Consider the following 26,367-nt stretch of genomic DNA (forward strand, 5'->3'; position numbering starts at 1 on the left):
ACAAAATAAAACAAGGTTTCATTTTTTTATCCAATAAATCTATTATTGATTTTAATAAATACACTTTAAATCTACTTCTACGTATTCCCATCCACAATTTTGTGCTTCGCTACTTATGGATGTTGTCATCCTTGTTATTATTTTATAATTTTTTGGGTTTTAAAAACATATAAGGAAAATCATTAAAATACAAGTTGATTTAAACATGATTGTATCGCTGCAGGGAAGCGTTATTTGAGTCTTTGTGTCGTGCACTAGATGAAAAAATCCTAAGTCTCTTAATCCTTACTCCAAAATCTTGTAAACCTCAATCGCAGCGAAACAATGATAAAAATAAAAGTATTTTATATCTTAAAAAGCAGACAACCCTTCGCTGTTTTGGTGCAGTATATTACACTTCAAAAATGGGAGGATTTGCCTTTTTTAATTGAATATTTGATTTTTTTCAAATTAGCTTAAGTGTAATATTTAAATCTAAATAACATATTAAATAACATAAATAAGTGTATAAACTGTAATGATACCTATGTTTTTTATTGAAGAAAAATCAAAAACAAGAAAAATACACAAAAAATAATAATAGATGACCGCTATGATATTCCAGTTCTATATCCAAAGCTAGATGGCACTGAAAAGCTGATAATTGTGATTTACAATCAAGTGTTTACATCAATTTGTAAAACGTTAATTTATTTAGAAAAAAAAGTTTGAATATACTGCATTTTAGATCTTAAAAGCTAATTATGTGTAATGATTAAAGTCAGAAGCAAAGTTTTAAGATGTTCATAATGATAATAATATATTCTTTCACAAGTTTTCGTCAGAATTGATAATAATTCAAAACAAATCTATACCTTCCTTTAAAAATCAGATGTATGCTTCAAACATCCAATATAGTTGTCTGGAAATTACATCTATTTTTAAAATACTCCAATTTTTCAAAGTGGTGGAATAATAATGAAATTCGGCGCAGCAATAGCGCAAAACAGGCCTTTGTCCTATTTTAGTCCTCCGAATACCTTGAAGGACTAAAGAGCTATATGTAACTATGTCCCACCCTTCACTATGGGACAAATGTATATGTTTTGTTTCATTTTTCCCCTGCTTAAGATAGAGATATGAAATATGTCTCGATCATAATCTATGGACTTTAAAACAAAATTCCTTTAAAAAAATATCAAAAAAGATTATTTATTTGCTGTTATTTTTCATTTTTTCATGACTTAAATTTTGCTATGCACAATGACGACATACTTAATTCATTTCGTCTTCTTATGTAATTTCAAAGGGTTGGGATACAAAATATTAGTTTGAAATTATATTTCACCAATCTAATTCTTTTAGATTCTATTATAAAACGTTTAGAATTTTTAAATATTTTTTTACATTTTAAAAGTCAATAGTTTAATAATCTGATTTATATTTAGTACCCTTTTTTACATTAGTGCTTATATAGAAGAGATTTTTTTGCTCCAAAAAACTAGTTGAGTACCTAATCTTTAAATAAAACTAGCATTCTTTTTAATATTCATAAACAATCATACTTAGTAAAATAATTAAGAAAGGGATAAAAAGTATGTACCTAACAATTGTAAAAGGAAAGATGTGTGAAAAAATTAAAAATTCTCTTCTGATCATCTTATTATTATTCTCATACATTTTTATGTTTATTTGCATAGTGTACTTACTTAAAGGTTAAAAAATTTGATATCTGTATAAAATATAATTAAGATATCAAACTCATTTATGAGATTTAAAGTTTGCTAATTGAGAGCTCTGTTAAGGACATATTTATTACTTATTGTCTTTAAATCTAATTATAGAAATTTTACAATCTTAGAACATATGATATTTCCGATCCCATCCCAGAAATTGAGGGGAGGGAAAATTAGCACCTAACAAGGTGGTCTTACATTTCAGCAAAATATTTACTCATTTTAGCAACTTAAAAATATTTTGAGAACAAAATATGATTTTGTATTCCATGTGTTTCTAAGAATTAAAAAATTAATAAAATTAATAATCATGAAAAAATGTTATAAGTATTGTATGAACACCCCCAGGTGCACATAAAGAAAGGGGAATCTTATTTCTACAAGCTAAGAGTTATCACTTAAAACTAAAACTTTTAAGAAAGAATTAAGTCATATAGTTATGAGGTAATTCATGAACACAGTAATAGTGTCTGACTCATTATGACGTAACAAAAAAAATTAGCCAATGAGAGGCCACTATAAATTTTACCATTGGTCAATAACGGCCTCTCATTGGCTAATTTTTTTTGTTACGTCATAATCAGTCAGACACTATTACTGTGTTCGTAATTCATTATTAGTTAGAAAGAATAAAAGTAAGGAATAAAATATAATATTGTATTCCATGCATTTAGTAAGGTTAGTTAAAATTGTTTTATTTTTAAATAGGTAAATTTAGAGGGTAATTTTGACATTTTATTCAGTTTTTAACTTTTAGATTAAAATATGTTTGATTATATAAATTTATACCTCGTAAGTAAATTTTATCTTGGTTAATTAAAATTAATTTCTAAATGTTTAAAGATGTTTTCATCACGTTTTTTCCCCTTCTTCTGACAGTTAATCTTAGCCCTGTTTTTTAAAAGTCCCCTTCCATTAACGCACAACACACACCCTAGTTTTGAGGCGATCAAACAACATATAAATGTTATGCAAACAAATGTCGTTGCACTAAAATTTATCGTTCAAATCATTTACTTTTTAACAAAAACTTTAAAGCCAAAAAAAGCATAATAGTCGGGGTTTTTACCTAAAGTGGATGAAACAAAGTCAAATCTACTCATCAAAAGCTACACGTTCATGTAAAAAATTCTCTGAGAAACTCTGAGAAAAAAAAATTTGTTTTGAAATGTCCCATAGTGCCCTTTATACCTTGTCCCGTCTTTTCATTGGATCTTCAAGATTACCTGATAGATTCAGAATTGCAAACTAAACTGAATGAGTATTTTAGCAGTGGAACATTTCAGCTTTTTATCTTGAGGGGGGTAAAATGAGGGATTTTAAAGATTGAGGGGGGTGATCTAATGTATTTTTATAAATTTTGAGGGGTGTTTAATGAGATGTTTTAAAGTTTAAATGGGTAAACATGATGATCTATAATGCTTTTGGATTTTTTCCTAGTTAAATACAATTTTGCATTGTTTAAAACGTGTTTTATTTATTGACAAATGTTTTTAAAATTATCTATTGAGCTCATAAAGAACCCAATTACTTGCAATAAGGCCATAGATAATTTGCCAACCTCTCAAGGAGATTTCATCCCTTTAGTGAAAAAATCAATCAATATAAGGTTTATATTTTGTGGTATCCGCCGAGGATCAATGGCAGACACCGGAGTTCAATTAGATTACGGCAGTGTGACAGACGTGGACACCTTACTATAGAGAAGCTACGCTTCTCTAGCTTTCACTAGATAATGATCAACATCTACTTTCAGTTGTCACTTTATTGAAGGGTTAAGAGATACTGGAGTTATATACAACAAACAATAATTACATGGATAGGAATAAATAATCATAACATAAAAGCATAAATAATATATATACAATGGTCAGTTTGGGCAATAATGATTCCCCCATCCCTGGAAAGGGTGGGGGAGAATTAAGAATACAGTTAACCATAATAAACATGACAGATTCAAATCATTAATTCTAAGCGTAGGGAGGGGGTCACTAGACCCCTTCCCCAGGACTCGGGGGAGGGCCATTGACCCTCCACCGAACCCCAGATCAGGGGTGCCATAGACATGGCTCACGGTTGCCGAATACCACAACTCTCCCCTCGGAAGGCTGGGAGATGGTTTCCCTACCAGACTTCCGACAGTGGTTGAGGCCTTCGGCCCGCTCCTTAGGGCTAAAAATATATACAAACGATAATGATTCAATGGAATCCTAGTGGTGAGTATCTTCTTAGGGTTGATGGGCTCCCAATGTGGGGTAGAAGGCAGAGGCTGCCTTGGGTTGGATACGTTGGTCAGCGCCGGCAGGTATCAGGTTTGGTGGTGGCACATTTGTTGCTGGAACGGTCAGCAGTGGGACCTGCGGGTTGTTGTTGGCAGCGGCTGGGGCACTGGCTGCCAGGTTGAGTGTCTGAGCAGCGGCCTGTCCTCCTGAGGGGCCGCGGGGTCTGCCAGAGGGCGGTCCTGGTCTACCTGGGCGGTCATGCCCGCTGTCCGTTGATTTCATAGACACCATTTCCTCGGCTGCTTCCCTGCCGATGGGGATGGCATCCCAGTCCACTGAAAAGTCCCGGGACTTGGCATGGTTGAGCCTGGCTCTAGCCATCGCCTTCTTATACAAGGCTGGGTGGTACAGGAACACTTGTGATATCGCATTCAGGGCTGCCCGGACTCCTCCTTGTGCTGCTGCCAGAGAAATGATGGTGAGGTCCCCCAGCAGTTTGAGGATCAGCAGCAGCAAGCACAGGATGGCGGCGCCATCTCCCCACTCGTGGATGGCTTGTCTAAATCCTGCCCAGACATCCAGGGCTGCCTCTCCTTCCTCCGCCAGTCGGTCAATGTTGTAGGACACTATCCCATGGTCTCCTGTGGCCGAACAGCTGCCTTGCTGAACGCAGGAGCCATAGGATAGGCCGGTCAGCATGGCACTCTTGTATGCTGGGAACGCCAGCAGCTGTTGCCAGTCGTTCAACTCAGCCTGTGAATACAAACCACCTGAACTGAAGTCATCTAAGGGGTCTGTCAACAACTGCTTGGGCGTATCCAGCGGGGGTGGCCTCTTCTTGGGAGCAGGGGTCAACTCTATCCAGCCTTCCTCTGCGTGCACAGTCAGGGGGTAGGTGGAGGAACAGGGAATCTTGGTGGCGTGCTCACTGTATACCCGCGTCACGGCGTCTACAAAACCGGTGGGCTCCACTGGCACTTTGTCCCAACACTCCTTGTGTTCGCGGACAACATACTTGTGCCTTTGGCAGGTCAGCTGCAGCAGGATGTCTCCCCTCAGTACCGAGAACGTGCTCCCCTGGACACGCACCGGGTGGGCCGGATCTAGTTGCTGGAGCTTCCAGCAGTTGGCCGCTACTTCTTCTGCTGCAGTGCTCCTCATGCGTGTTTCCAGGGTGAATCCAATATAACCTGCATGGATCTGTGCTTGGAGGGGAACGTCAACATCCCTGGCCGACACTCGGGGCAGCGCAGCCGCGGCTGGATCAGCTGCCACAAACAGCGCTGGATGGTTGGTGGCATGGGCCTCGAAGTCGCAGTTCACAATTGAGGTGGGGCTGGTCATGTTGATGAAAAACTGGGCCTGATGGTCAACCAGATATGCATCCCTCACCAGGCTGGGCTGGAGGCTGCGGATCAGCCTCAAGGGGCAATCTCTTCCCAGGTGGTCCCACACGTAGGTTGCTTCCCCAGTGATACAGGACAGCTCAGAATGGGGACAGTCGAGGGTCAGGTGGTCAGACTGGGACTCCACCCGTCCATCCTCCACCACATAGGTCTCCTCCTTGACCAGCAGCCGCCGCTCCTGGAGCACTAATTCATTGCGGTAGAGCTGGCCCTCAAAGTGGACGTCCTCCCCCTCGCAACCCACCCCCTCGGGGCTGTTGACGAGGGCGCCCACTACATCAACGGTGAAGAACAGGGGGTGGTTCAGCTGGAACGTCAGTGGCTGGGTCTTGCCTGGCAACGTGTATACTCGGTTCCTGGCCAGGTCTCGGCACGCTTCTGGGTCTATCTTGGTTGGCCTCATGAGGGTGGGGACCGAGGTCACCTTGAGGTGACCCCATACCCCACACCTGAATGTCCACTGGGACACGGTGAGCTGACAGCTGAACCCAGTGGTTTCCCTCACCTTGACTTGCTGCAGGACGTGGATGTCGTGGCCCAGGGGCACCTCCTGGTGTAGGGGCTCCGTGTCACACATCTTTTCTTTGTTGTAAGACGTGACATGGGTGGGGTTGGCACAGTCCCACCCCACCAGGACGTAGCTGGTTGTAGGCCACACGGCTGCCAGCAGGAGGCCCCACAGGACCATCCACCAATGGGAGAGGCTTCCAGGTAACCATCTTCCTCGTGCACGCGGCTGGGGATCTCCGGCTCTGGTCACGGCTGCTTCTTGGGGCTGGACACGGCTGGGCTGCTCCTGGCTAGACACAAATTTCCATTGAGCGTTATCTGTATGCGGCCGAGGCACCCCGATACCCTCCCCAATGACAGACTGGCAAGCGACTGGCACTTGCCTGGGTGTCGGCTCCCCTAGCCCTAAATGCTCCCTTCCCTGGTCCAAGGCATGCCCAGTGGCATGGGGCTGAAGTGCATGTGGCACAGGCTCGCCCTTACTCAATGCCCTCCCCTGCCCTAGGAACTCAGGTGCATGTGGCACAGGCAAGCCCTCATTTTCCCAATTTTCAATCTCCCCAGCCTCAAGTGCAGGGGGCACAGGCAAGGCTGGGTGTTTACAAGGTTTTGGATTCAATACATTTAACAAATTCAACTTATCCTGATGGTGAGCCGCTGGGTTCCCTTGGCTGGTAGAGGGCTCTGGATGGCATGTAGCTGGACTCTCCCTGCAGGCTGGTGGCGCTGGCTGGCATGTAGCTGGGCTCTCCCTGCAGGCTGGTGGCGCTGGCTGGCTGGGGGTGACGGGTGTCACCCCTTCCTCTGGGACCGCTGGCTCGTTCCAGGACTCAGGTCTCTCGGTGGCGGCGACGGTTGTCGCCCCAGACATCAGGTTGGAGGCTGGCTCGTTCCAGGATCCAGGTATCTCGGTGGCGGCGACGGTTGTCGCCCCAGGCACACGGTGGGAGGCGCTGGATAGCACCCCCCCATCATCCCAGGTGGCGACGCCGGATGGCGTCCCATACATCGATGCAGAGGTGCTGGCTAGCACCTCCTGCCTCTCTCGTTCAGCGGCTGCCAGGGCCTCCCCATACACCGTCTCAGGGACGCTGGGCAGCGCCCCTCCACTCTTGCTGGGTAGGCTCGGTCGGGCAGGTTCCATCATATTGAGACTGAAAGGCTGGGGCCTCAGCACCTCTGGCTCGGCTATGTTGTTGGGCTGTATCAGCTCTGGCCCCAGATGGTTAAGACTGAAGCCTAGGCCAACCCGGTTGGGCTCAGCCGCGCCGCCCAGTACGTTGATCCTAGCTGGGACAGTCCCGAACTGCGGCATCCCATCGGCTCGGTCCGCAGCTCTGGAGGCGGCTGCTTGCGGTGGTGGTGCTGGGGGCGCGCTCCCTTCCATATGGGCCACTCTGCTGGGCTTCCCTGGAGGGGCACCTTTGTCGGCGGTGCGCCTGCGGCTGGCTACCTGGGCCCAGTCAGCTCTACACTCGGCCGCCGTGTGGCCGTCATAGTGGCAACGCTCACACTTGGCAGAACGGTCACGGCGTGGCTGGGTGCGCCTCTCCTCTAGGCTAACTTCCACAGGCGTTGGACAGTCTCGAGCTCGGTGGCCTCTCCCCTGGCAGCGGTAGCAGCGGCCTGGAACCTTGTCATCTGGAGCGACCTTCCCCATCTGGTGGAGACCCGGAGCCAAGGAGCCAATCTCCATTGGCTCCGACTCGTCATATTGGGGCAACTGGATGCAGGCAGATCCAGTCAGCCCGTCGGTCGAGTCGACTAAGCACACACCCTCCTTCAGCTGCTTAGTAACCATGGTCACGGTGAACATGGCCTTGCGAGTGTACTCAGGTACACTCGCAATTTCATGGTTCATCATGAGGCGTTTTACATTGGCGTTACGAATTCCACGGTTTAATTCGTCCACCAACAATTCAAGATCCTCATGATTGTAGGCGTCCCTATACAAGGCGCACTTTGTTGATATGTACGCCTGTATAGGTTCTGTCGAGTGTTGCTTGTAGTCCCTAAACGCTTGTTTAAGCGTTTGGGACTCAAAAGCAGGACGAAATAACAATTCACACTCGGTCTTGACCTGCTCGTAGGTCAAGGCTTGGCCTGCCTCGCCAAACAGATGGGACGCCATTTCCGCCGCTTGCCCTACCAATGACAGTAGTAGGGCGTTGCGGCGGTTGAGGGAATCATGAGGTGGCACGCGGTAAGCCGCCCATGACATTTCCAGTCGGCGGATATGTGCCGACCAGGACTGCTTGGGCGGCCCTCTATACTCCGGCAGATTGCTCAGCATCAGCTTGCGGTACTCGGCTGGGGCCGGCTGAGGGTCATCCTGGAGCCATCCTGGGGCTTGGTCACCTCCTGGGACTTGATGCTGGTCCATTGGGTCAACGGTGAAACGGCGGGCACAAAGTTATACAGGACTACAATGAATGGGTTGTCACTTGAGGCTTCCTAGCCTAACAGCCAACACTGTTTGTATCACTAGGTTGGGAGTTTTAGTTTGCAAAGGTATAACTTAGCTGTACTTATCAATAGTTAGGTGTTGAGGTAGATAGATGTTGAGGGTCTGAACTGCTGTCAGGAACTGATTGGGTTTTCCCTTATCACACTAGAGCTAGGAGGAAAGAAACTTGCAATTCTTTATTTGCTAAAAATACCCCTGTTAGATGCTATGGAGTAGCTCTGCTCTGGTGTGAAAGTGTGTGTGTGTGTGTGTGTGTGTGTGCGTGGAATCTTCTGTCCTTGTAACGCGCGTTCGCGCCGTCAAATCCGCGCACACGGGGAAAACGCGCTCTCACCCCTCAGCTCGCTCCCTCATTGGTCCGCTTCGTCCGTTGGATTTATGATGTTTTCCGCACTTTGTTGCGCTACCCGTGAATGGCGCTCTGTATATCCGATCGCTAGCTCCACACTACAGACGGACTTAGCCTAGTGTGGGTAGGAAGGGGGAAGCGCGTGAGGGGACGGGGGTAACTCCGGCCGTTCCCACTGTGAGGGAGGGGGTAACTGTGTGTTGGTGTAATGGGGCCTCTGCTTCTTAATCTTAGGCTTATCTGTTATATAACCCTGATTGTATTTGTCTTCAAATGGAGAGGGGCCCCCTCCCCTTCCCTTGGAATAAGGGGTGTATTTGTTATTGTGCTGTGGGCTTGAGATTGTTTTGATTATATTACATCTAACTTTTATTGCTGTCCTTATCACAATTGCATAACAGATTTGTTGACCAACTCTGTTCTATTTTTAGCTGTTATCACAATAAACAGTAATCCAAGCCTGTTCTATTCTTAGATTTATCACAACACAACAATTTGTTTGCCAAGCTTTGCTCATAAATCTATTGTTTGGTCATCACATTAGGGTGGTAATCCCTGCAAATGTGATATAATATCTGTCTTCTAGATGGGTGGCTGCGTTGTAGCTTCTCAGGATACTCGGGGTTGACGTAGTTTTTCTCTGTTCTGGTGCACTACACCCGTATGTTAGCTCGCAGCTTGCAGCTATGTGGCATGTTTCAGCCTATCGGCGGCAGGGAATGTCCCGTCCTGCTAGCGCCACTGGTTCGGATCCTGCTATTTCTTGCAGTAAAGTTGGCCTATTTTCAGCCGTCTACACGTATTTGGCTTGTTTCAGCCGGTCCGCAGGCCTGTTTCAGCCCTTTTGGCGCTCAATTCTCCGTTAGATATCAGCGCTGCTCGCGGTTATTCGTCAGATTTCGCTGTTTTGCTTCCACAACTGCCGGATGCAGAGTTAAACTTTGCTGTCCAGGGTGGGTAATTCAGGTTGCTTGCGTCAGTTTTGCCAGATTCACTGCTGGGAGTACCTTAGCCTCAGATGCGCGTCTGCTCTACACTTGTGGTTCGCCGTAATCTCACACAGCTGTCACCAAAGTTGTGGTATCCGCCGAGGATCAATGGCAGACACCGGAGTTCAATTAGATTACGGCAGTGTGACAGACGTGGACACCTTACTATAGAGAAGCTACGCTTCTCTAGCTTTCACTAGATAATGATCAACATCTACTTTCAGTTGTCACTTTATTGAAGGGTTAAGAGATACTGGAGTTATATACAACAAACAATAATTACATGGATAGGAATAAATAATCATAACATAAAAGCATAAATAATATATATACAATGGTCAGTTTGGGCAATAATGATTCCCCCATCCCTGGAAAGGGTGGGGGAGAATTAAGAATACAGTTAACCATAATAAACATGACAGATTCAAATCATTAATTCTAAGCGTAGGGAGGGGGTCACTAGACCCCTTCCCCAGGACTCGGGGGAGGGCCATTGACCCTCCACCGAACCCCAGATCAGGGGTGCCATAGACATGGCTCACGGTTGCCGAATACCACAATTTATCGCTAGATGTTACTGAAAACAGAATAATTATGGTTTGCAAGTAAGTGTCCATATTAATATGAAAAATACCTTATTTGTCGCAATTAAAGTTATTCATTCTTGTCTGCTCACAAAAAAGGTCTTAAAAAAGAGTGCGAGCTAGTTCTATTCTTATTCATTTATTCTCCAGACGGACAGGCGTGACATCGTTCTACATCGTAAGAGATAAATATTTCAACAAAAAATGTTTCATAAAACAGGTGATGTGTTGCTTAAAAGCCAAAGCGCCTGGGGAGTGTAAAGTGTAAAAAAACAAAATGGTGTTCTTTCCAGGCAACAAGATAATTCAACTGAGTTAGGAATAAAAGAAAATAGTAATTCAATTTGATTTTTTTGTTTCTCTGTGTTATTAGTAACCTTGGATATAAAACTTAAATATTATTTATGCTTTTAATTTTTCGTTATGTATGAAACACTCAAGGATGTGGTACATCCACTTTACATGGACAGTAAAAGTTATGCCATTAGAAAGACTGAAGTTTTATTAAGGGGTAAAAAAGCATGCCTTAGACTACCTAACGTTATATAAAGATTTTTTAAAAGTAAGCAGTATCAGAACTTCCCCTTAAAATTTTAGGAGTTTGTATTTTTTTAGTAAATTTAATTTATAAATAACTTTCTATGTTCGTTCGTCTGTCTGAATTGATTTGAAAAGGGGATCATTTTTGATACTATAAAAGATAGATGAGTGCATTTCCTCAAGATTGATCATTGACGAAGCTCCAAAATAAATAAGTTGCATATTTTTATTGTTTTGTGTGCACATAAATAAACTCAAATAAATGAAACATCATGCAATACTTTTAAAAAAGAATTACTGCTAAAATATATTTGTATCTCTGTCATACTTAACTAATATGTTAAAATTAAATGGCACTATATATCTAACTTTATATTTTTTTGCCTGCACTTAAAAGAAAGCATGGTTTTTAATGATTTATGTAACTCTGTTCTAGTGAGAATGTCTATGGATGAAACATGACATTAGCTCAGTCTTTATACAAACCTCGGAGTGGTAGCATCTATATAACTGTTAGAACATATACCAGCCCTGGTTAAGGTGCCATTTTAGTGAATATTTTGACGAATTCAAGAAGGGAAAATTGGGCATATAATAATTTACGAAATCTTCAATTCATTTAGTAATTTAATTGTATTGAAATGAATAAAAATAATGACACTTGATAAAAAAGGGAAAATATAACTACCAAAAAGTTTTAGCTGATTTTGTGATTTGCGTGTTTCAGTTTAACTTCAATAAGTTTACTTGCAATGTAAAATTAATCAAGAAATGAAGCATTTTTGTCTTTAAAAGTATAATAATTTTTTACTTTTTAATTGATTCAGGATGAATTCTTATTTGCTTCTGTTGACGCTTTGCTTTTCAGGAGTTCAAATGAATAAGGTGAGAAATATACATATTACAAAACCGAAGAATAGATTATCTACTAATATTTACTTATTTTACAAGTGACTTTATAGTGAAAGCTACTTTTTAACTTACTTTGTCTGTTACGGATTTTCTAAAATGCTATCCAGATGTAATAATTTGATGTAATATCTTGAATAATGTGCATATATATTCTATGACTCATTGTGTACGCTCGCCTGTCTAACTCATTCCTAACGGCGAAAATATGATTTCCATGAAGTAAATGTACTCTACTAAGCTTCTATAAAAACTTATGTTTTTAGGCAATAATCAGATATCTTGGTACAAATTTTATTCTACCCCATGGTTGTGATATTGATGACCCTATTACTCAAAGGTTAGTATATTCAGTTGTTTATAGAGGGACAGCACACCTTTCAAGGTTTGGCTGTCTATGTATATTTAACACCGTATATAATAAAACTAAATACATTACAGGGATAAAACATTTTAGGCATCTTGAAAAAAGTATTTTTATCATGTTTAAATCGTGCATCTTTGGCATGCTTTTCAGGCTTACTTTCTATCTTACAAATAGGTATTCACAAATTATATGATTCCTGCTATTGTCAACAATAGAATGTATCAAATGTTTGGTTTCTGGTATATTTATGTTTTAGTTAAAGACAAAATCTCTTTAATCCTATAATATGATGGGTTATATGACCATATAAATCTTTGGAGGGGCTTGGTCCATTGTTGATAAATGATCATAAAATGATGCTCAGATATTGACACTCTATTGTTTGATTATGGTGTCCACACATTACGAGAACTTTTAAAACTAAATAGATAAAAGAAAAATTGAGTGTTGGCCATATTTAATCAGCTTGTATGTTCTATTGTAAAGTTAAAATAGTTGTTTTTGTTTTAAATACATTTTTACCTAAATCTTCCTTCTCTTTTCTCTCTCCCTGCCCACTTGTCTTTGCAATGTTTTCATGTTCAGTTCATGGATGTATTAATATAATTCTGTAAAAATTTCAATACATCCCCGGAGGACATTTTTTTTCATCTCCCTTTTAGAATTCTTGTCAGTTTCTATTTCATTTCCTCTTTTTTTGCCAAAGCTCAAATGAAATATAATATCTGTCTCTTCTTCCGCCTTTCTGTTCCTCTGTATGTCTGTCCTTCTGCCTGTATGTGCAAGGGGGGATTGATTTTCTACATCTTAATTAGTACTTTATACTTATTAATTTAAATATGCAATTATAAATCATATCTAACTTTGTTTAGTGTTTCTAACAAACACGATCGTTTGTCATTAATTTCTTTTTCAAATACTTGATAAGTTACTTTTGAGGACAAACTTATGTTTAAACAGTATTATCTATTATGTATTTAACAGTTATGCAACCAATTTACGTACCAACTCTACAAAAGGTAATGTTCGCTTGTTCTACCCAGGGATAAGGGATAGGAAACCTGACCATAAATTAGGTCTCGGCCTGGTTTTGAAAGGGATCATGCAACTTTTACCATTTGCCTAATTTAATGACCTTACTGGCGGACGGCTCATATTGGCTACCGCTCTAAACCAATAGTGTTCTGTGATTTGGGCTTGTTTTGTATCAACCAATCACCAATTGGCGGCGCCAATTGGTGATTGGTTGATTTAAAACAAGCCCAAATCACAGATGGCGGAAATTTTAGAAGCAGACAATTCTAGAAAAAATAATGATTTCGTCTGCTACGAAAAAATAAATATAAATGGTGTTAGATCACATTAGTTTGATTATTAAATCTGCTTAGAGTTAAACATTAAAAAAGGGCCATATAGAAAAAACAAAAATAACGGGATTATTTTTTTGGAAAGAAGGTAGCTACGAATTTTCATTTGGTAGTTTATAAATTAGATGTTGTATTTTGAATTTTAAAAATTTAGTACGGAATTGATACAACACCTTAACCCTAATTTTTGTACAATACAACACAGTACAGATATATCATTACATTATAGTATCCAAAGAACTTGATAGAATGTTACCCAAGTGCAAATTTATTTATTTATTTTGAATTTTAATTAGCAATGAAATTTTCAAATAAAATTTTTACTCATTAATAAAAATGCAAATAATACAAACTAAAATCTGTCTGAGGGAAACCCAACGATAGCTTTCTGACAGTTCAAATTACCAAAGTAAAAGATAAAAAATTTTGGGAGAGAAAAAACTTCATTTTAACAAAAGCCATTAATATATAGGTTTATAAAAAGTTATGTTTTTTACTTTAAACTAGCTACCTGAATTTGATTCTATACTTTATCTACACACACACACACAGCTTTTTTATTAGCGTTTAGGACGAACCACTGCGTCATCCCAAAACTGGTTTATTAGGCCTAGGCTTGAAATAGGCCTGAAATAATATTTTCCTACGTTTCCCATCCCTTATCCCTGGTTCTACCATTTCAGAGCTTCGCTTTTGTGGATTTTGTCATCCTTGTAAAAATGAAAAAAAAAATTTCAAGCGTGTTTTACATACAGTTGATAAAAAGAAATAATTATTTCTTCCTAAGGTTTTGGTTAAAAGCTGCATTTCTGTAAAAACTTAGAATTTCTTAAATATTTAAAACTTCTTGGTTTACCAAAATTTTAATCGTCCTTGTTATTTATTTGTTTATCTGGTCAAGCCCATTTTCTCATAGCCTTTCCAAAATATAGATAAACAAAATTAAATTGAAAGAAAAACAAGGACGATATGTTGGCATAAAAGAGAAGAACATTGAACATATAATATAAATTACTATGAAACAAGTAATAATTTGGTAAAAAATTCTTAATAATTAGTTTGTCACGTCTCAACTTTTGTTTTTCAATACAAACAGTGTTATACACTATACAGTGTGCATGGACAATTTATTTTAGGCATATTGTCTATGCCACAAAACAATAAATAACCACTCCTAACTGACCTTGCTGATGGGATTTTAATGAAAACAAGATATCATGTAGCCAAAAATGCGAAGATATACATTGTTCAAGTATAGTCAAGATACAAATGTATACTCTGCATAACTTATCTTATATACAACCATTTTTAGTGTATCTAGCAGGAAATAATGTGGGAGATTTTAAAAATCAATTTTAACATCTGTATAAAGGCCTGCTTCCCTCACAGCCTGACTTTTTCACTAGTTATTTTAGTGTATAATGTTTTTGGTATTGATGACAGGAAAAGCGTACAATGCAAATGAGGTAATGTTTATATAACTAACAAAAAACATTGATATTGTTTAACCCAAGGGTATAAAATCGAATCTTTCCTATATATTCTCCATTGATTAATATCTTTTTTGTAAGTTTGTCTGTATGTAAGGTTTATGTTTGTTCTGCGCGTGTGTGTGCATGTGTAAAGTATATTTACTAAAATGTGCAAATATCAGTTTTATATCAAAGAGATTTATAAAAAATATTGTTGAACTATGTAACACGTGTATTTGTATAATGGCTTTCACTAATATGATATGTAGACTTAACAAAAAGTGCTTAAAACCTTGTTTAATAATCATGAAAATTGCACAAAATTACGGAAATGTTAAGAATTCAAAGTTTGACACTTTCATGAGTAAATATCATTATTGCACAAGTTTGCAAGATTGTTTACTAAGGAGTGGAAGATATATTTTCTCAATTAAAGCATTAAAAGTTACGGCACTGGATGTATGACCCATATTCAAAAAAATATCTTAAATTATCCCTTATTAAAAAAAAATGCTTAGATGTTGAAGTTAAGATTTAGGGAAGGAGGGAAAATGAGAAATTATTGATAGGATGGTAAAGGAACGGGAATTATCTGCACTTTTTATCAAATAATATGCACTATCACGTCCAATAATAACCAAGCTGTTTGTCATAAACAATTAAATAATTTAAGTATATGGTTCTTTTAGTTTTGAATCGTCTAACCAAGTCTAATCAATCTAGGACTCTACAGAAGACGGTCTCTCATCAAACTGTATGTCCGTCTCAAGGGCGTCCATTTTTTTTGTTTGGGGGGGGGGGGGGGATAAAATTAGTTTTAAAGGGGGCCGGGGTGGGTTAATATGTTTTTTTTTGGGGAGTAAAATGGCGCGCGAAGTGTGCCACAAATTTTTTTATCCCCCCCCCCCAATTTTTTTTCTCTCCCGGAGGGTTAAAATTTTATTAGGGGGGGGGGGGATTATATTCATAATCAGCTTTTCAATGCGGTCATTTTGATATGTAACATGCCTGTGTTTGAAGGAATTTAAATTTTTGGGGTGAGCACATTTTATACCCCCCGCGCCCGTTGTTTTTGGATTACGAACCCCCTTTCAAGTTTCACAGGGTTTTATATTGGCCCAGTAACCCTTGCCAATGTCTACTAATGTGAAATTTCAAAATCGACCCACCCTAGTACTAATTACCCCCCCCCCCTGAAAACTGTTGGGAGGGGTAAAAATCTCCCCATAATCTGTTGGAGGGGGGGGGGGGGGTTATTTCACTTATTACGACCCCTAAAAAGATTTACCCCAGGGTAAAATTTTTTGAGGGGATAATTTGATAATTTTAAAGAGTATATAATGAAGTACTATTAAATATTTAGTTGTATCTCATTCCTATACATAAAAGCACAATAATCAACTTACAAGTCTTGCTACCTGATGAACCAATGTGATTCTCCTGTAAAGTGTAGCTTTAACTAGATTTGGGGAGGGTACCACAACCCTGGCAGCCTTCCAAGATAAATTACCCCTGTCGGAATCCAGAGCTCCAATTAGCTTGATTTTGACTTCACTAGCCTAACCAATCAAAAACGAAAAATGATCTACAAGATATTACTTTATTTATTAACTAGCGGCTACGCCCCCTAGAAGCCTCTAGGGGCACTGGTAGGAGGGAAAAAAGCTCATTTTAAATGAGTTTCAAAAGAGATAAAAAATATTTTTTTTGGCGGGGGAGGGGGGGAGGGGGGTGAAGTCACCCTCTCCAAAAATAGTTTAAAACCTTCCCAGGACCTATAAGAAGCTTCACTGTAATGGAGAACAATATCGGTTCAGCGGTTAGCGAGATCCTTCAGGACAGACAAAAAACGCTTACTACTTTATATAATAGGCAGGGACAAGGGAAGGCTATTCTGGCAAACAATGCTTTAGAGCTGATTTCTTAGATTTCCAGTTTAAACTTGATGATTAGATAAAGCAACTTTTGGCAGAATTTGATAAGAAACTCAAGCATTATTTTAACACTTTTTGCTTTGTTTACTAAAAGCCATGCTAAAAGGATAGACAGAGTTTGCCTGCTCGTCCAGTTTAAAGATGTATGGGCAGAAATAAAGCTTTTTTACAATATTTAGGTATTTTATCTAAATCATAAACTACTCGTAAATTATATGTTAAAGAGTGAATAAATTTATAAAAAATCCTAAAGAGTGAATAGCTATGATACTTTGAAAAATATTTAAGATTATTTAAAAATTTATCTCATATACATATTTTAATTCAAAAAAGGTTTTTACGACACCTAGCAATAAAATTCTGAACTACATAGCTATGAATTTTCACAATCATACATTTTATAATATTTGTAGTAGTTTAATTTTGACTTTCTTGGCAACTTCTTGTCTCTAATGGCTAAACACGTTGGAGGAAAGTGGCGAATTAGGGAAGTAAAATAAAAAAGCTTTCCTGAAATCATGATTTAATAAGTACTGCAATAATCAAACCTAAAAACTTCTAATCTTCTCCGAATATTACAACTTACAAACATTTGAATCATTTAAGGTATGTGTAATTTCCCCCAAAGTGCCTTGTAGAGCACAGAGTCCCCCCTTTCCCTACCATTAATGTAAAACAAATTGAAAACGATCAAAAGGGCGGCATATTAGAATTGTCCTATTGTTTTAAAACTTTGCATGTGATTCCTGTAGTAGTTAGATACAATTTAGAGAGCGTAGCAACTCTATAATTGTTACCAGAATGTCCATATGTCCATTTTAAACATTATGTTGATTTTTTTTACTTTTTAATAACAAATTTTTATGTGATCTAATTATCCTATTTATTTGGTATACTGATTCCTGGGACAACAAAGTACAATATTATAAGCGAAGCAACTCTATAATCAAGTCCTAGAAATGTGAGTATGTCCATAAACATTATCCTGTATTAAGCAGTTTTTCAACAAAGTTTACTAACAATTTTGCTTCGACTCTTATACATTTCACTTCTGATTATTCAGTTCTGACATTCTATAAGTGTTCATGTCCATTTGTCCTATCGTATCAGAGCTTTGCTCTCATAGATGTTGTCATCCTTGTTTGATAAATAATGAAAAATGAATTTAATTTTGAGCTTTAGGCATAAGTTTGATTATTTTCTAATTATTTTCAATTTTTCTTTAAAGATCCATATTGTTTTGATTGAATTTGTCCTATTTCATTTTTTATAGATTCATAAAGTGAGATATTAATTAGTTATTGAATCATTTTGAAACTTTTGCGTTAACCTACTTCAGGGGGTTAAACAAAGTGCTTGAAAATGTTTAGGATTAAAATTTTTTTGAAATATTTTGTTTTTGATTTTAAACAGTTACAAATATTTTGGATAAGAAAAAAATTAGATTTTAATTTTAAGAAGTTTTTAAAAATATTTTTTTAATCTCCCTAATTCTAAATTCTTTAGTAAGAAATCTTTGTTTTGATTCAACCAGCAGACGGCAATTCTAAAATTCTAAGCTAACAAGGTTTGGTGATAGCTTATGATTTATACTATCTAAAATGAACAATAGTACATAATAGAAGTAGTTGCATCTTTCTTTTTGCTATATCAGCTGACAATTACCGTGGTAGGTTTGGTGATTTTCCAAGAATAGTTGAAGAATTATTGAAGAATTGTTGACGAGACGGACTGCCCCTGATAATAGGATGTAAAGCAAAGCCTTTAAACATCATATTGTATACACATAAAAAGAATATATCATAGTTATGAAAACAAGAACAAGTTTATTTAAAGCATCATGGCTATATTCACTGAATATATCCATGCATCATTAATTTATTAGCATCAAATTAAATCTATGTCTCATAAAATACTTAATTTGTGCCCTTCAAACAACAAAACTTTGATTGAAAGTAGTTAAGTTCAAAGATATTCTACAAAGTATAAAATAAATTTATAAGAAAAATTATCTCATTTTTGCACATCTATAATACAAAGTAGTACGATGTCTGTCTGTCTGTCCGTCTGTCTGTCTGTCTGAAGATCTCAGTAACCACTGAACCGATTGGGCTCTTCTCTTCAGAGCTTTTAAGCTATTTTCTTGGGGGGTGTTTTTTCTTTTTAAATCTAAATAACACGAAAAATAGGTTAATTAAACCTCTTGGGGCAAAGCCCCTAGAGGCTGGGGGCAAAATTGAAATGTGTTCTGATTTAAATTTTTTTTTAATAATTGGGAAAATTAACCTTCCTTAAATAGACATTGTTTAGACACACCCAGTGGATTGTTAAATTAAAAGGCCATTTCAAACATGTATTTTTTATTATGGTTCAGAACTGTTTCAATCAGGTGGAACTATTTATTCTTTTGATTTTGGGCAGTGGTAAGCAATCTTGATAGTTGGAGCAAAAATGTGCATGAAGCGCGGGGAAATTTTTTTTATGGATTATTTATTTTTGGGGGGTAAATACCCCCTCCTTCAAGGTAGGGATAAATTTTATATGGGGGGGGGGGGGTAAAAGGAAAGAATTTGAAGGGAGGGGTAATCACCCCTTTACCCCTTTCCTTGGACGTCCTTGGTTCGTCAGTCTAAGTAAGTTAACAAAAACTCTTAGGATGTAGTAGGAATAGAAGCAGTACGGATGGACGACAAGTCGTCCGTCTAAATTAATAATAATAGACTTTAACTTTGGCTAAAGAAGGGCTAAAAGAATGGATCTACTCGTCAGAGACAGTCACACTTTTGTTCAATAATTATTAATTTTAAGGTCATTTTAAAGGCAAGGTTGCTGTATATTTATATTAAACTTGTTTAGTCTGTAAGTTTCAGAATAAAGTTTGCATGTCTTTACACGATAGGACAGTAATATTTTTTCATTTCTAAAAGGTATCAGTTTATATAAAAACTAATCTTGTTCATAGCTAGGATTGTCACATGAGAATATTTTTTTTTTCCAAAATAATGGTGGTTATAAAAAAGTCTGCATACCAACAACAGGATAGCTTAACTCATTTTTAAAATTTTAAGTGAGGCAGTTGAACTTACCTTCTCTTTACTTAATCACAAAGTTAATACTATGTATTATCACAAATAGTCTATTTCAGTTGTAGAAGTTGAACTTGATGTTACATTAGCTTCAAATGAAAATATTATTTTTAAGTCCAATTAAAATAAGTTGATCATCCAAAACGTATTTGCCAATTAAAATTGTCCCACTTGTTTATCAAGATCAACCATGGAATGCAAAAAGATAACATCATCTTACGAGACTGCTAGAATAATAATAAGAAAAACAGCACCACTTTTCCAAAATTAAAAAGACTATTAATCGAAACTCTATTCAATTAATAATGTCTTATTTCTGTAGGTATGAAATATTTTACAGCACAATTTGTAGCATAGTTACTCTACAGTTTATTTACGATTGTGCCTTATATTAATTAACTTACAATAATTCCTACGGTATAATTTGCTGTAGGTTTAAAGCGTTTGCTTTCCTTTTAAATTTAAAATAGCGGTATTGCATGTACTCAATAAGTATAATTGTTACGTATAAAGGCTAAAAATTTGGGTCACCAGAACCAGGGGCGTCCAAGCTTTTTTTTTTGGGGGGGGTAAAAAATTTTAGGGGGGGGGGTAATTCGTGTTTTGGGGGGGTAAAATGGCGCGCGAAGCGCGCCGAAATTTTTTTTTACCCCCCCCCAAAATTTTTACCCCGGGGGTAAAATTTGATTGGGGGGGGTAATTACCCCCCCTAAAGTCTGTTGGGGGGGGTAAATACTCCCTCCAAATCTGTTGGGGGGGGGTAATTACCCCCCCCCAAACTAATTTACCCCGGGGGTAAAATTTTTGGGGGGGGTAATTTAATTATGTAAAAAAAGCACCTACCTAATCTATTAAGTTAATAAGTACTATCCTATAACATAAAGTAGTAAGTAAGGTTTATTTGACTATAGCTTCAGATTTCATTACTTTTAATACTGAGTTCTCCTTTTTAGGAAAGCTTCACATAGATCCCATGATGGTTCCACACTATTATAGGTCAATCCTTTGAAGGGTTTTAGGCTATTTTTCTCCTCCCTTTTTACCCTTTAGAAAACACGAGTTCTTAGATGCTAAGGGCGCCACTACTATTCAAATGTATAGTAGTATCTCATTCTTTAGAACATAAAAATACAATAATTAACTCACTAACCAATGAACCAATATGATTATACTTTAAAGTGAAGCGTCTTATAGGTCCTGGTAAGTTTTATAACTAGTTTTGAGACACCCTGACATCCTCCCAAAAGAAATCGCCCATAGAAATTCTTTTTCATTATTTAATGAAATATTTAATTTAGTTAGGTATCTATTTTATGGAATCTTCAGTGCTTTACAATTACATCATAGATCCCCCCCCCAAAAAAAAATTTTCAGTAAAATTTATTTTTAAGAACATTCAATTTGGGGGGGGGGGGGTAAATACCCCCCCCCAAAAAAAATTTTTAAAGAACATTTATTTTGGGGGGGGGTAATTACCCCCCCCAAAATGGTTTGGGGGGGTAAATACCCCCCCCAAAATCGTTTGGGGGGGTAAATACCCCCCCCAAAATCGTTTGGGGTGCCTACGGCACCCCCAAGGTAGGGGTAATTTTTTTTTGGGGGGGGGTATTGTTCAAAAAATTTTGGGGGTGCCTACGGCACCCCCAAAATCGTTTGGGGGTGCCAAATGGCCCATTACCCCCCCCCTTGGACGCCTATGACCAGAACAACCTTTTTACTTTTATTTTGAAATTAACAAGAACACGAAACGTCAAATAGTGGGGGGAGGGGGGGGGGGAGGACGTGTGCAAAAAATATTGAATATTATAATCAAGACCTACAAATAATCTGGATGGTTAATGTTATGTTATATACAAAAAGCGGGTAGCACATTTATATGTAGATTTATTTAAATGATGACTTTACGACGTAGGTTACCTTAGGCTGGGCGCTTCCTTTTTAATTGAAAATTAAGTACTAACCTTAATATTATAAAATGTACATTTATTTTTAGGTTTTATGAATTATGCATGAAGACATATGAAAGTGAGACAATGTGTGTTTCAGACAGGTAAATTTAATTTGTTCTTAGACCTAGATGTCTCAACCAAAAAATTAAGCAGTTAGTCTTAAATAGGCCTAGAGGTTTGTTTTCAAGACATTGAAAAATAAAACATAAATAAAAGTAAATTTGAAAGTTCGTAATACATTTGATATCTTGTTTACTTTTTCTCTAAAATAAAGTCCACTATTTTTTTAAGATTGCCAAATGGTGGAATTATAACCATTCCTAGATATACTAACATCTGTTCAGCTATTTGCCAGGTAAGCATTAAATAAATTATTTATTATGAAATTCATATTAAACTAGAATTAAAACATGCTGATACTCTCTTCATTAAAACAAATATGACAACAGTTCTGTTATCAAGAATGTATTTGTACAAAGCAGAATTGGACAATGGCTGATAGACAAGAAGCAATTTTATCAGATTAGTCTCTGAAAAATACTGCTGTTTATGTAAAAATCAAGGGCTGTGATCAATAGTGTGTACTTTTGGGGATGCCTGTGGTACCCCTAAATGGGGGTTAACTTGGGGGCATTCAAATCTATTAGATTTTCCAAAAATTTTGGGTTGCCTAATGAGTTTGCCTAAGTTGTTTGGTTGAGAAAGACTCATTATTATTAATTCTTTAGAATAAAACTTTTATTTTAAATAAGATTAAAACAAAAAAACTATGTACAGTATTTTTACAAAACAGTGAATATTCGATAATAAAGACTAATGCCTCCAATTGAAACATAAATAAGGAGCTTATTTTATACTTTATAGCTATTTATGTAATCTTTAAAATATATAGTTTTACTCTACGATTAACAAACATACAAACCATACTATCTGAGTATCAAATTAAGAAGTTATTTTCATCACAAAGTAGTACATGAATAATGTAATGGGTAGGGGCTGGCGTTGGATAACATAAAATGCATAGAAACACTAAGTTTAAATCTTTTTATTTTAACTTTAATTGAGGAAAAATGCAAAAAAGTAAAAAGTGTACTCCAAAAACATTTCTATTAAAATCCTTAAATAGAAAGCAGAGGCAGCGATGCGCGATGAGTTCCGACACACTACATACTTTGATTTTCGTTTGTCCTACCGTCTCATTTTAAAGCTTCGCTTTTGTGTCCGTTGTCATCCCTGTTTTTATACAGAAAATCAATTCTCGGCAGTTACGCTTGAAGCGCCACCAGCCACTCTGAACTGCGCAGATAATAAAGGTACTAAGAAAGAGAGGCAATATCTGATTGAGCCAATAGGAGAATCGCATCAGTACATACATTTTATCTCATTGGTTGAAATTGTGTACACATTTTGTTACGAACGCATGTTTTTTTTCATTTCATACATAGATAAAAGTCAGCTGTAAACAGTATATTTTCTTAGAAGAAAGCTTTGCGGAATCAGAATTAATTGCCCAAAAATTTCGTCTTCTATTTGAAAGAGGTGGATTCTTTAAAAAAAATTAGGCTGGATACTCGCTTGTGAGGCAAAATTATTTTTGTGAAAAATCCTCCAAAATCGAATAAAAAAATTTACAAAAATTAAATAAAATCATAAAAGGGTTATTAACATATGATTTTGTTTAATTTTTGTAGATTTTTAATGTGCTTTTGGATGATTTTTCACAAAAATGATTTTGCCTCACTATCGAGTAGCGAGTCTATCATTTTTAAAGAATCCACATCAGCTTGAGTCAAAAGTAAACAATACTTTTGACTGCCAGAAATGTTCCTTCTTAGATTTGACGAAAAAAGGGTTCAGAATATGCTTCTATTCTTATAATTCTATTGCGCAGATCAATTATTAGCAGACCACAGCCACAATACTTTTTCAGCCCTATCATGGTATATCTTCAAAAGATTACAAAGTGTAATCTTTACATAAAGGATTAGTTTTATAAGTTTATTTTTATACTAAAATCTAACACGCCTCTTGAAGGAAATAGTCTCTTTCAGCTACACACTCGCGGTTGCCGAGCCCTGCATAAAACTACCCTTATCTTTTTTTCCGGTGGTTAAATGTTTATTAAAATATTACAATGGCTGCTTTAATTAATTATACTCTGAAAGTCTTTGAGTGTGAAGCAATTCTTGGAAACATGTTGTCTATCTGTCATCATGTAATGCTTATATTAATTGCTTAATTGTAATCGAGCTTACTGTACACAGCTTTGAAATGGTTTGTACTTGTTTAAAGTTGATTAATTGTTCAGTTGCAGTTGTAGTGAACTTTGTGATGATATAACACTTGTTTTTTTGTAGCATTATTTTAAAATAGATAAGTCACCTAAGATATAAATTGAATTCTTTAATAATTGATTATTACCTCCTAGCATAAAGATCCCATTAATCATTTTGGGTTCATTTTTTAAAAAAATACACAAATGGTCCAAACACAATAATGCTGTAAATAAATTTGTAAATACAGAACTACATAATAAAATATGCATTAAAATAAGCTTAGACAGGAAATATAAAGCAGACATTTGGACAGATTTAGAAAAGTCAAACGTTTTAGATTTTGCTTAAAAGAAATTGTATATTATATATTGTAAGAATTGTTATCAGAGACGAAGTAGACATTTCATTTCCGTTGGGGAACCTAATAAAGTTGATATAACCCGTTATATTACACATTTTATCTGACACATATATTTCCTACAACATATTCATTGATAACATATTATTGTGTAGTATTCTACATTTATTGTCATGCATTTTTTAATCTCAAAGAAATGTTTAAAGTTCTACATGATAAATTCTATACAATAAGTTGGTTACTTTGGTCTTTTCGTAAACTTTCAAATTATTTGTAGGGAGTTCCAGAATCTGAGATACAAAGATGTCCACACAGGGTAAGTTAATTACTTTTTATTTTAGTAAGACTTTAACCCCTTGACAAAACTTTAGTGGGTTTTAGTGTACACCTCTATTTTGGGGGGAAAGTGGGATTGTTTACCAGTATGGCGTCAAAACCTAGCAATACCCGATGGATTAGAACCGGTTTACAACCATACTGAAAAATCATGTATAGGATCGTATTAATATAGATATATTTCCACGAATATTTTAAAAAATCATAAAATTTTGTCATACAAGGCAAGGTAACTAGAGGTCTCTAGGGGCACTTGATGGAAGGGGTTGGGAAAGTTAACCTTCCAAGTTAACAATTTTAGTATTTTTTTTCCTGTGGGAAATTTATTCTGAGACTTTAGATTTATTCTCCCCAAAATAAACTATCCTGGATCTATAAGAAGCTTCACTGTAAAGGAGAACCATATTGGTTCATCGATTTCTAAGATCACTCGCTAAACACACGCAGCCATCCTGTTACTTTTAGACAAGTATATTGTGACAAAGAAGCAAACAATCATTAAAATTTTATATTGATTTCAAATTCAGGGTCGCATGGTGCAGGAACTAGATAATGAAGGAAATCTTTTACAGAATGCTGAATCTATTTCAAACAGATTAGATGATGTCAGGTCAGAATTTTAAATATTGTTAGTGATAGTAATATTAATAATAAAAAATAGTTCAAATCTAAATTGAATAATAAATTGATGCTTCTTATTTCAAAGGTGCAGCATAAAAAGAATATAAAATCTATTTTTCAGAGCAAGAGCGAAAGATGGTTTTGCCCTTCTTGGATAATTTTTTCACCAAGATTGAATCAAATATCTATGCAACACTGAAGCCTCTTAATAATATCATCCATTTTTCTTTTGTAATTTAATTAATGTTTATACATTGCACCAAAACACAATGTGAAAATGGAAAAAAACATGAATAAATAGTAAATATGCTTCTTATGACATAAACTTCATAAACAATGGGTAATTACTTTTTTAAAAAACAAGTAGTAATATTTGATGTGTTTTTGTATAGACGTCATAATGGGGAGTGCTTTTAAACCTCAAAACTTCAAGAATGATAATTGAACTTTTAAAATTAATACATAACAATTATATTTTATTTTATTTTAAAACAGATTGTTGTTTTTTAATAATCTAATTAAGACAAACATAAAATGTTCAATAGGCATTTCCATTATGTTTTAAAATAGCTTGAATGTTAAATGTGCAGAAGTACTCGAATTCCAATTGTAAAGGATGATTGCAACCTTAAAAATGTACTTTTAAATACTGTATTATTGCCTTAATAAATTCATAAAATTTTTTAGATGATATGATTATCTGGTTTAACGGATTAATTATCTGGCTGATTTAATAAATTACCATATTAATGTGGATGTTGAGATAAGCAACCTTTAGAAAAATTGAATAAGAAAACCATAACACCTTATGCTTAATTTATTAAAAACCGTGCAATATTGACTGTCAGAGTATGATTATATTTTATGTTAAAAAGCAAGGAAATTTTAAAATAAAGGAAGTAGTAAATTT

The 26,367-nt window shown here is 36.8% G+C and overlaps 2 protein-coding genes across 2 annotated transcripts in view; one reads left to right on the forward strand and one right to left on the reverse strand.

Annotated features, from left to right (window-relative positions):
* Positions 1-26,139, forward strand: part of LOC145323581 (uncharacterized) — a 44,021-nt gene extending 17,882 nt beyond the window's left edge. The window contains exons 10-16 of the mRNA XM_080165958.1: positions 11,610-11,667; positions 11,958-12,031; positions 21,911-21,967; positions 22,158-22,221; positions 24,778-24,816; positions 25,364-25,446; positions 25,579-26,139. Coding sequence (XP_080022084.1) covers positions 11,610-11,667; positions 11,958-12,031; positions 21,911-21,967; positions 22,158-22,221; positions 24,778-24,816; positions 25,364-25,446; positions 25,579-25,615 — 412 coding nt within the window. The 3' untranslated portion in view covers positions 25,616-26,139. The remainder of the gene's footprint in view (positions 1-11,609; positions 11,668-11,957; positions 12,032-21,910; positions 21,968-22,157; positions 22,222-24,777; positions 24,817-25,363; positions 25,447-25,578) is intronic.
* LOC145323582 (uncharacterized) overlaps positions 1-26,367 on the reverse strand; it is a 36,266-nt gene that overhangs the window by 5,456 nt on the left and 4,443 nt on the right. The window lies entirely within an intron of this gene.

Source organism: Acartia tonsa, chromosome 7 (genome assembly GCF_053477335.1).
Source record: "Acartia tonsa isolate MP-2025a chromosome 7, ASM5347733v1, whole genome shotgun sequence".
Taxonomy (NCBI): Eukaryota; Metazoa; Arthropoda; class Copepoda; order Calanoida; family Acartiidae; genus Acartia; species Acartia tonsa.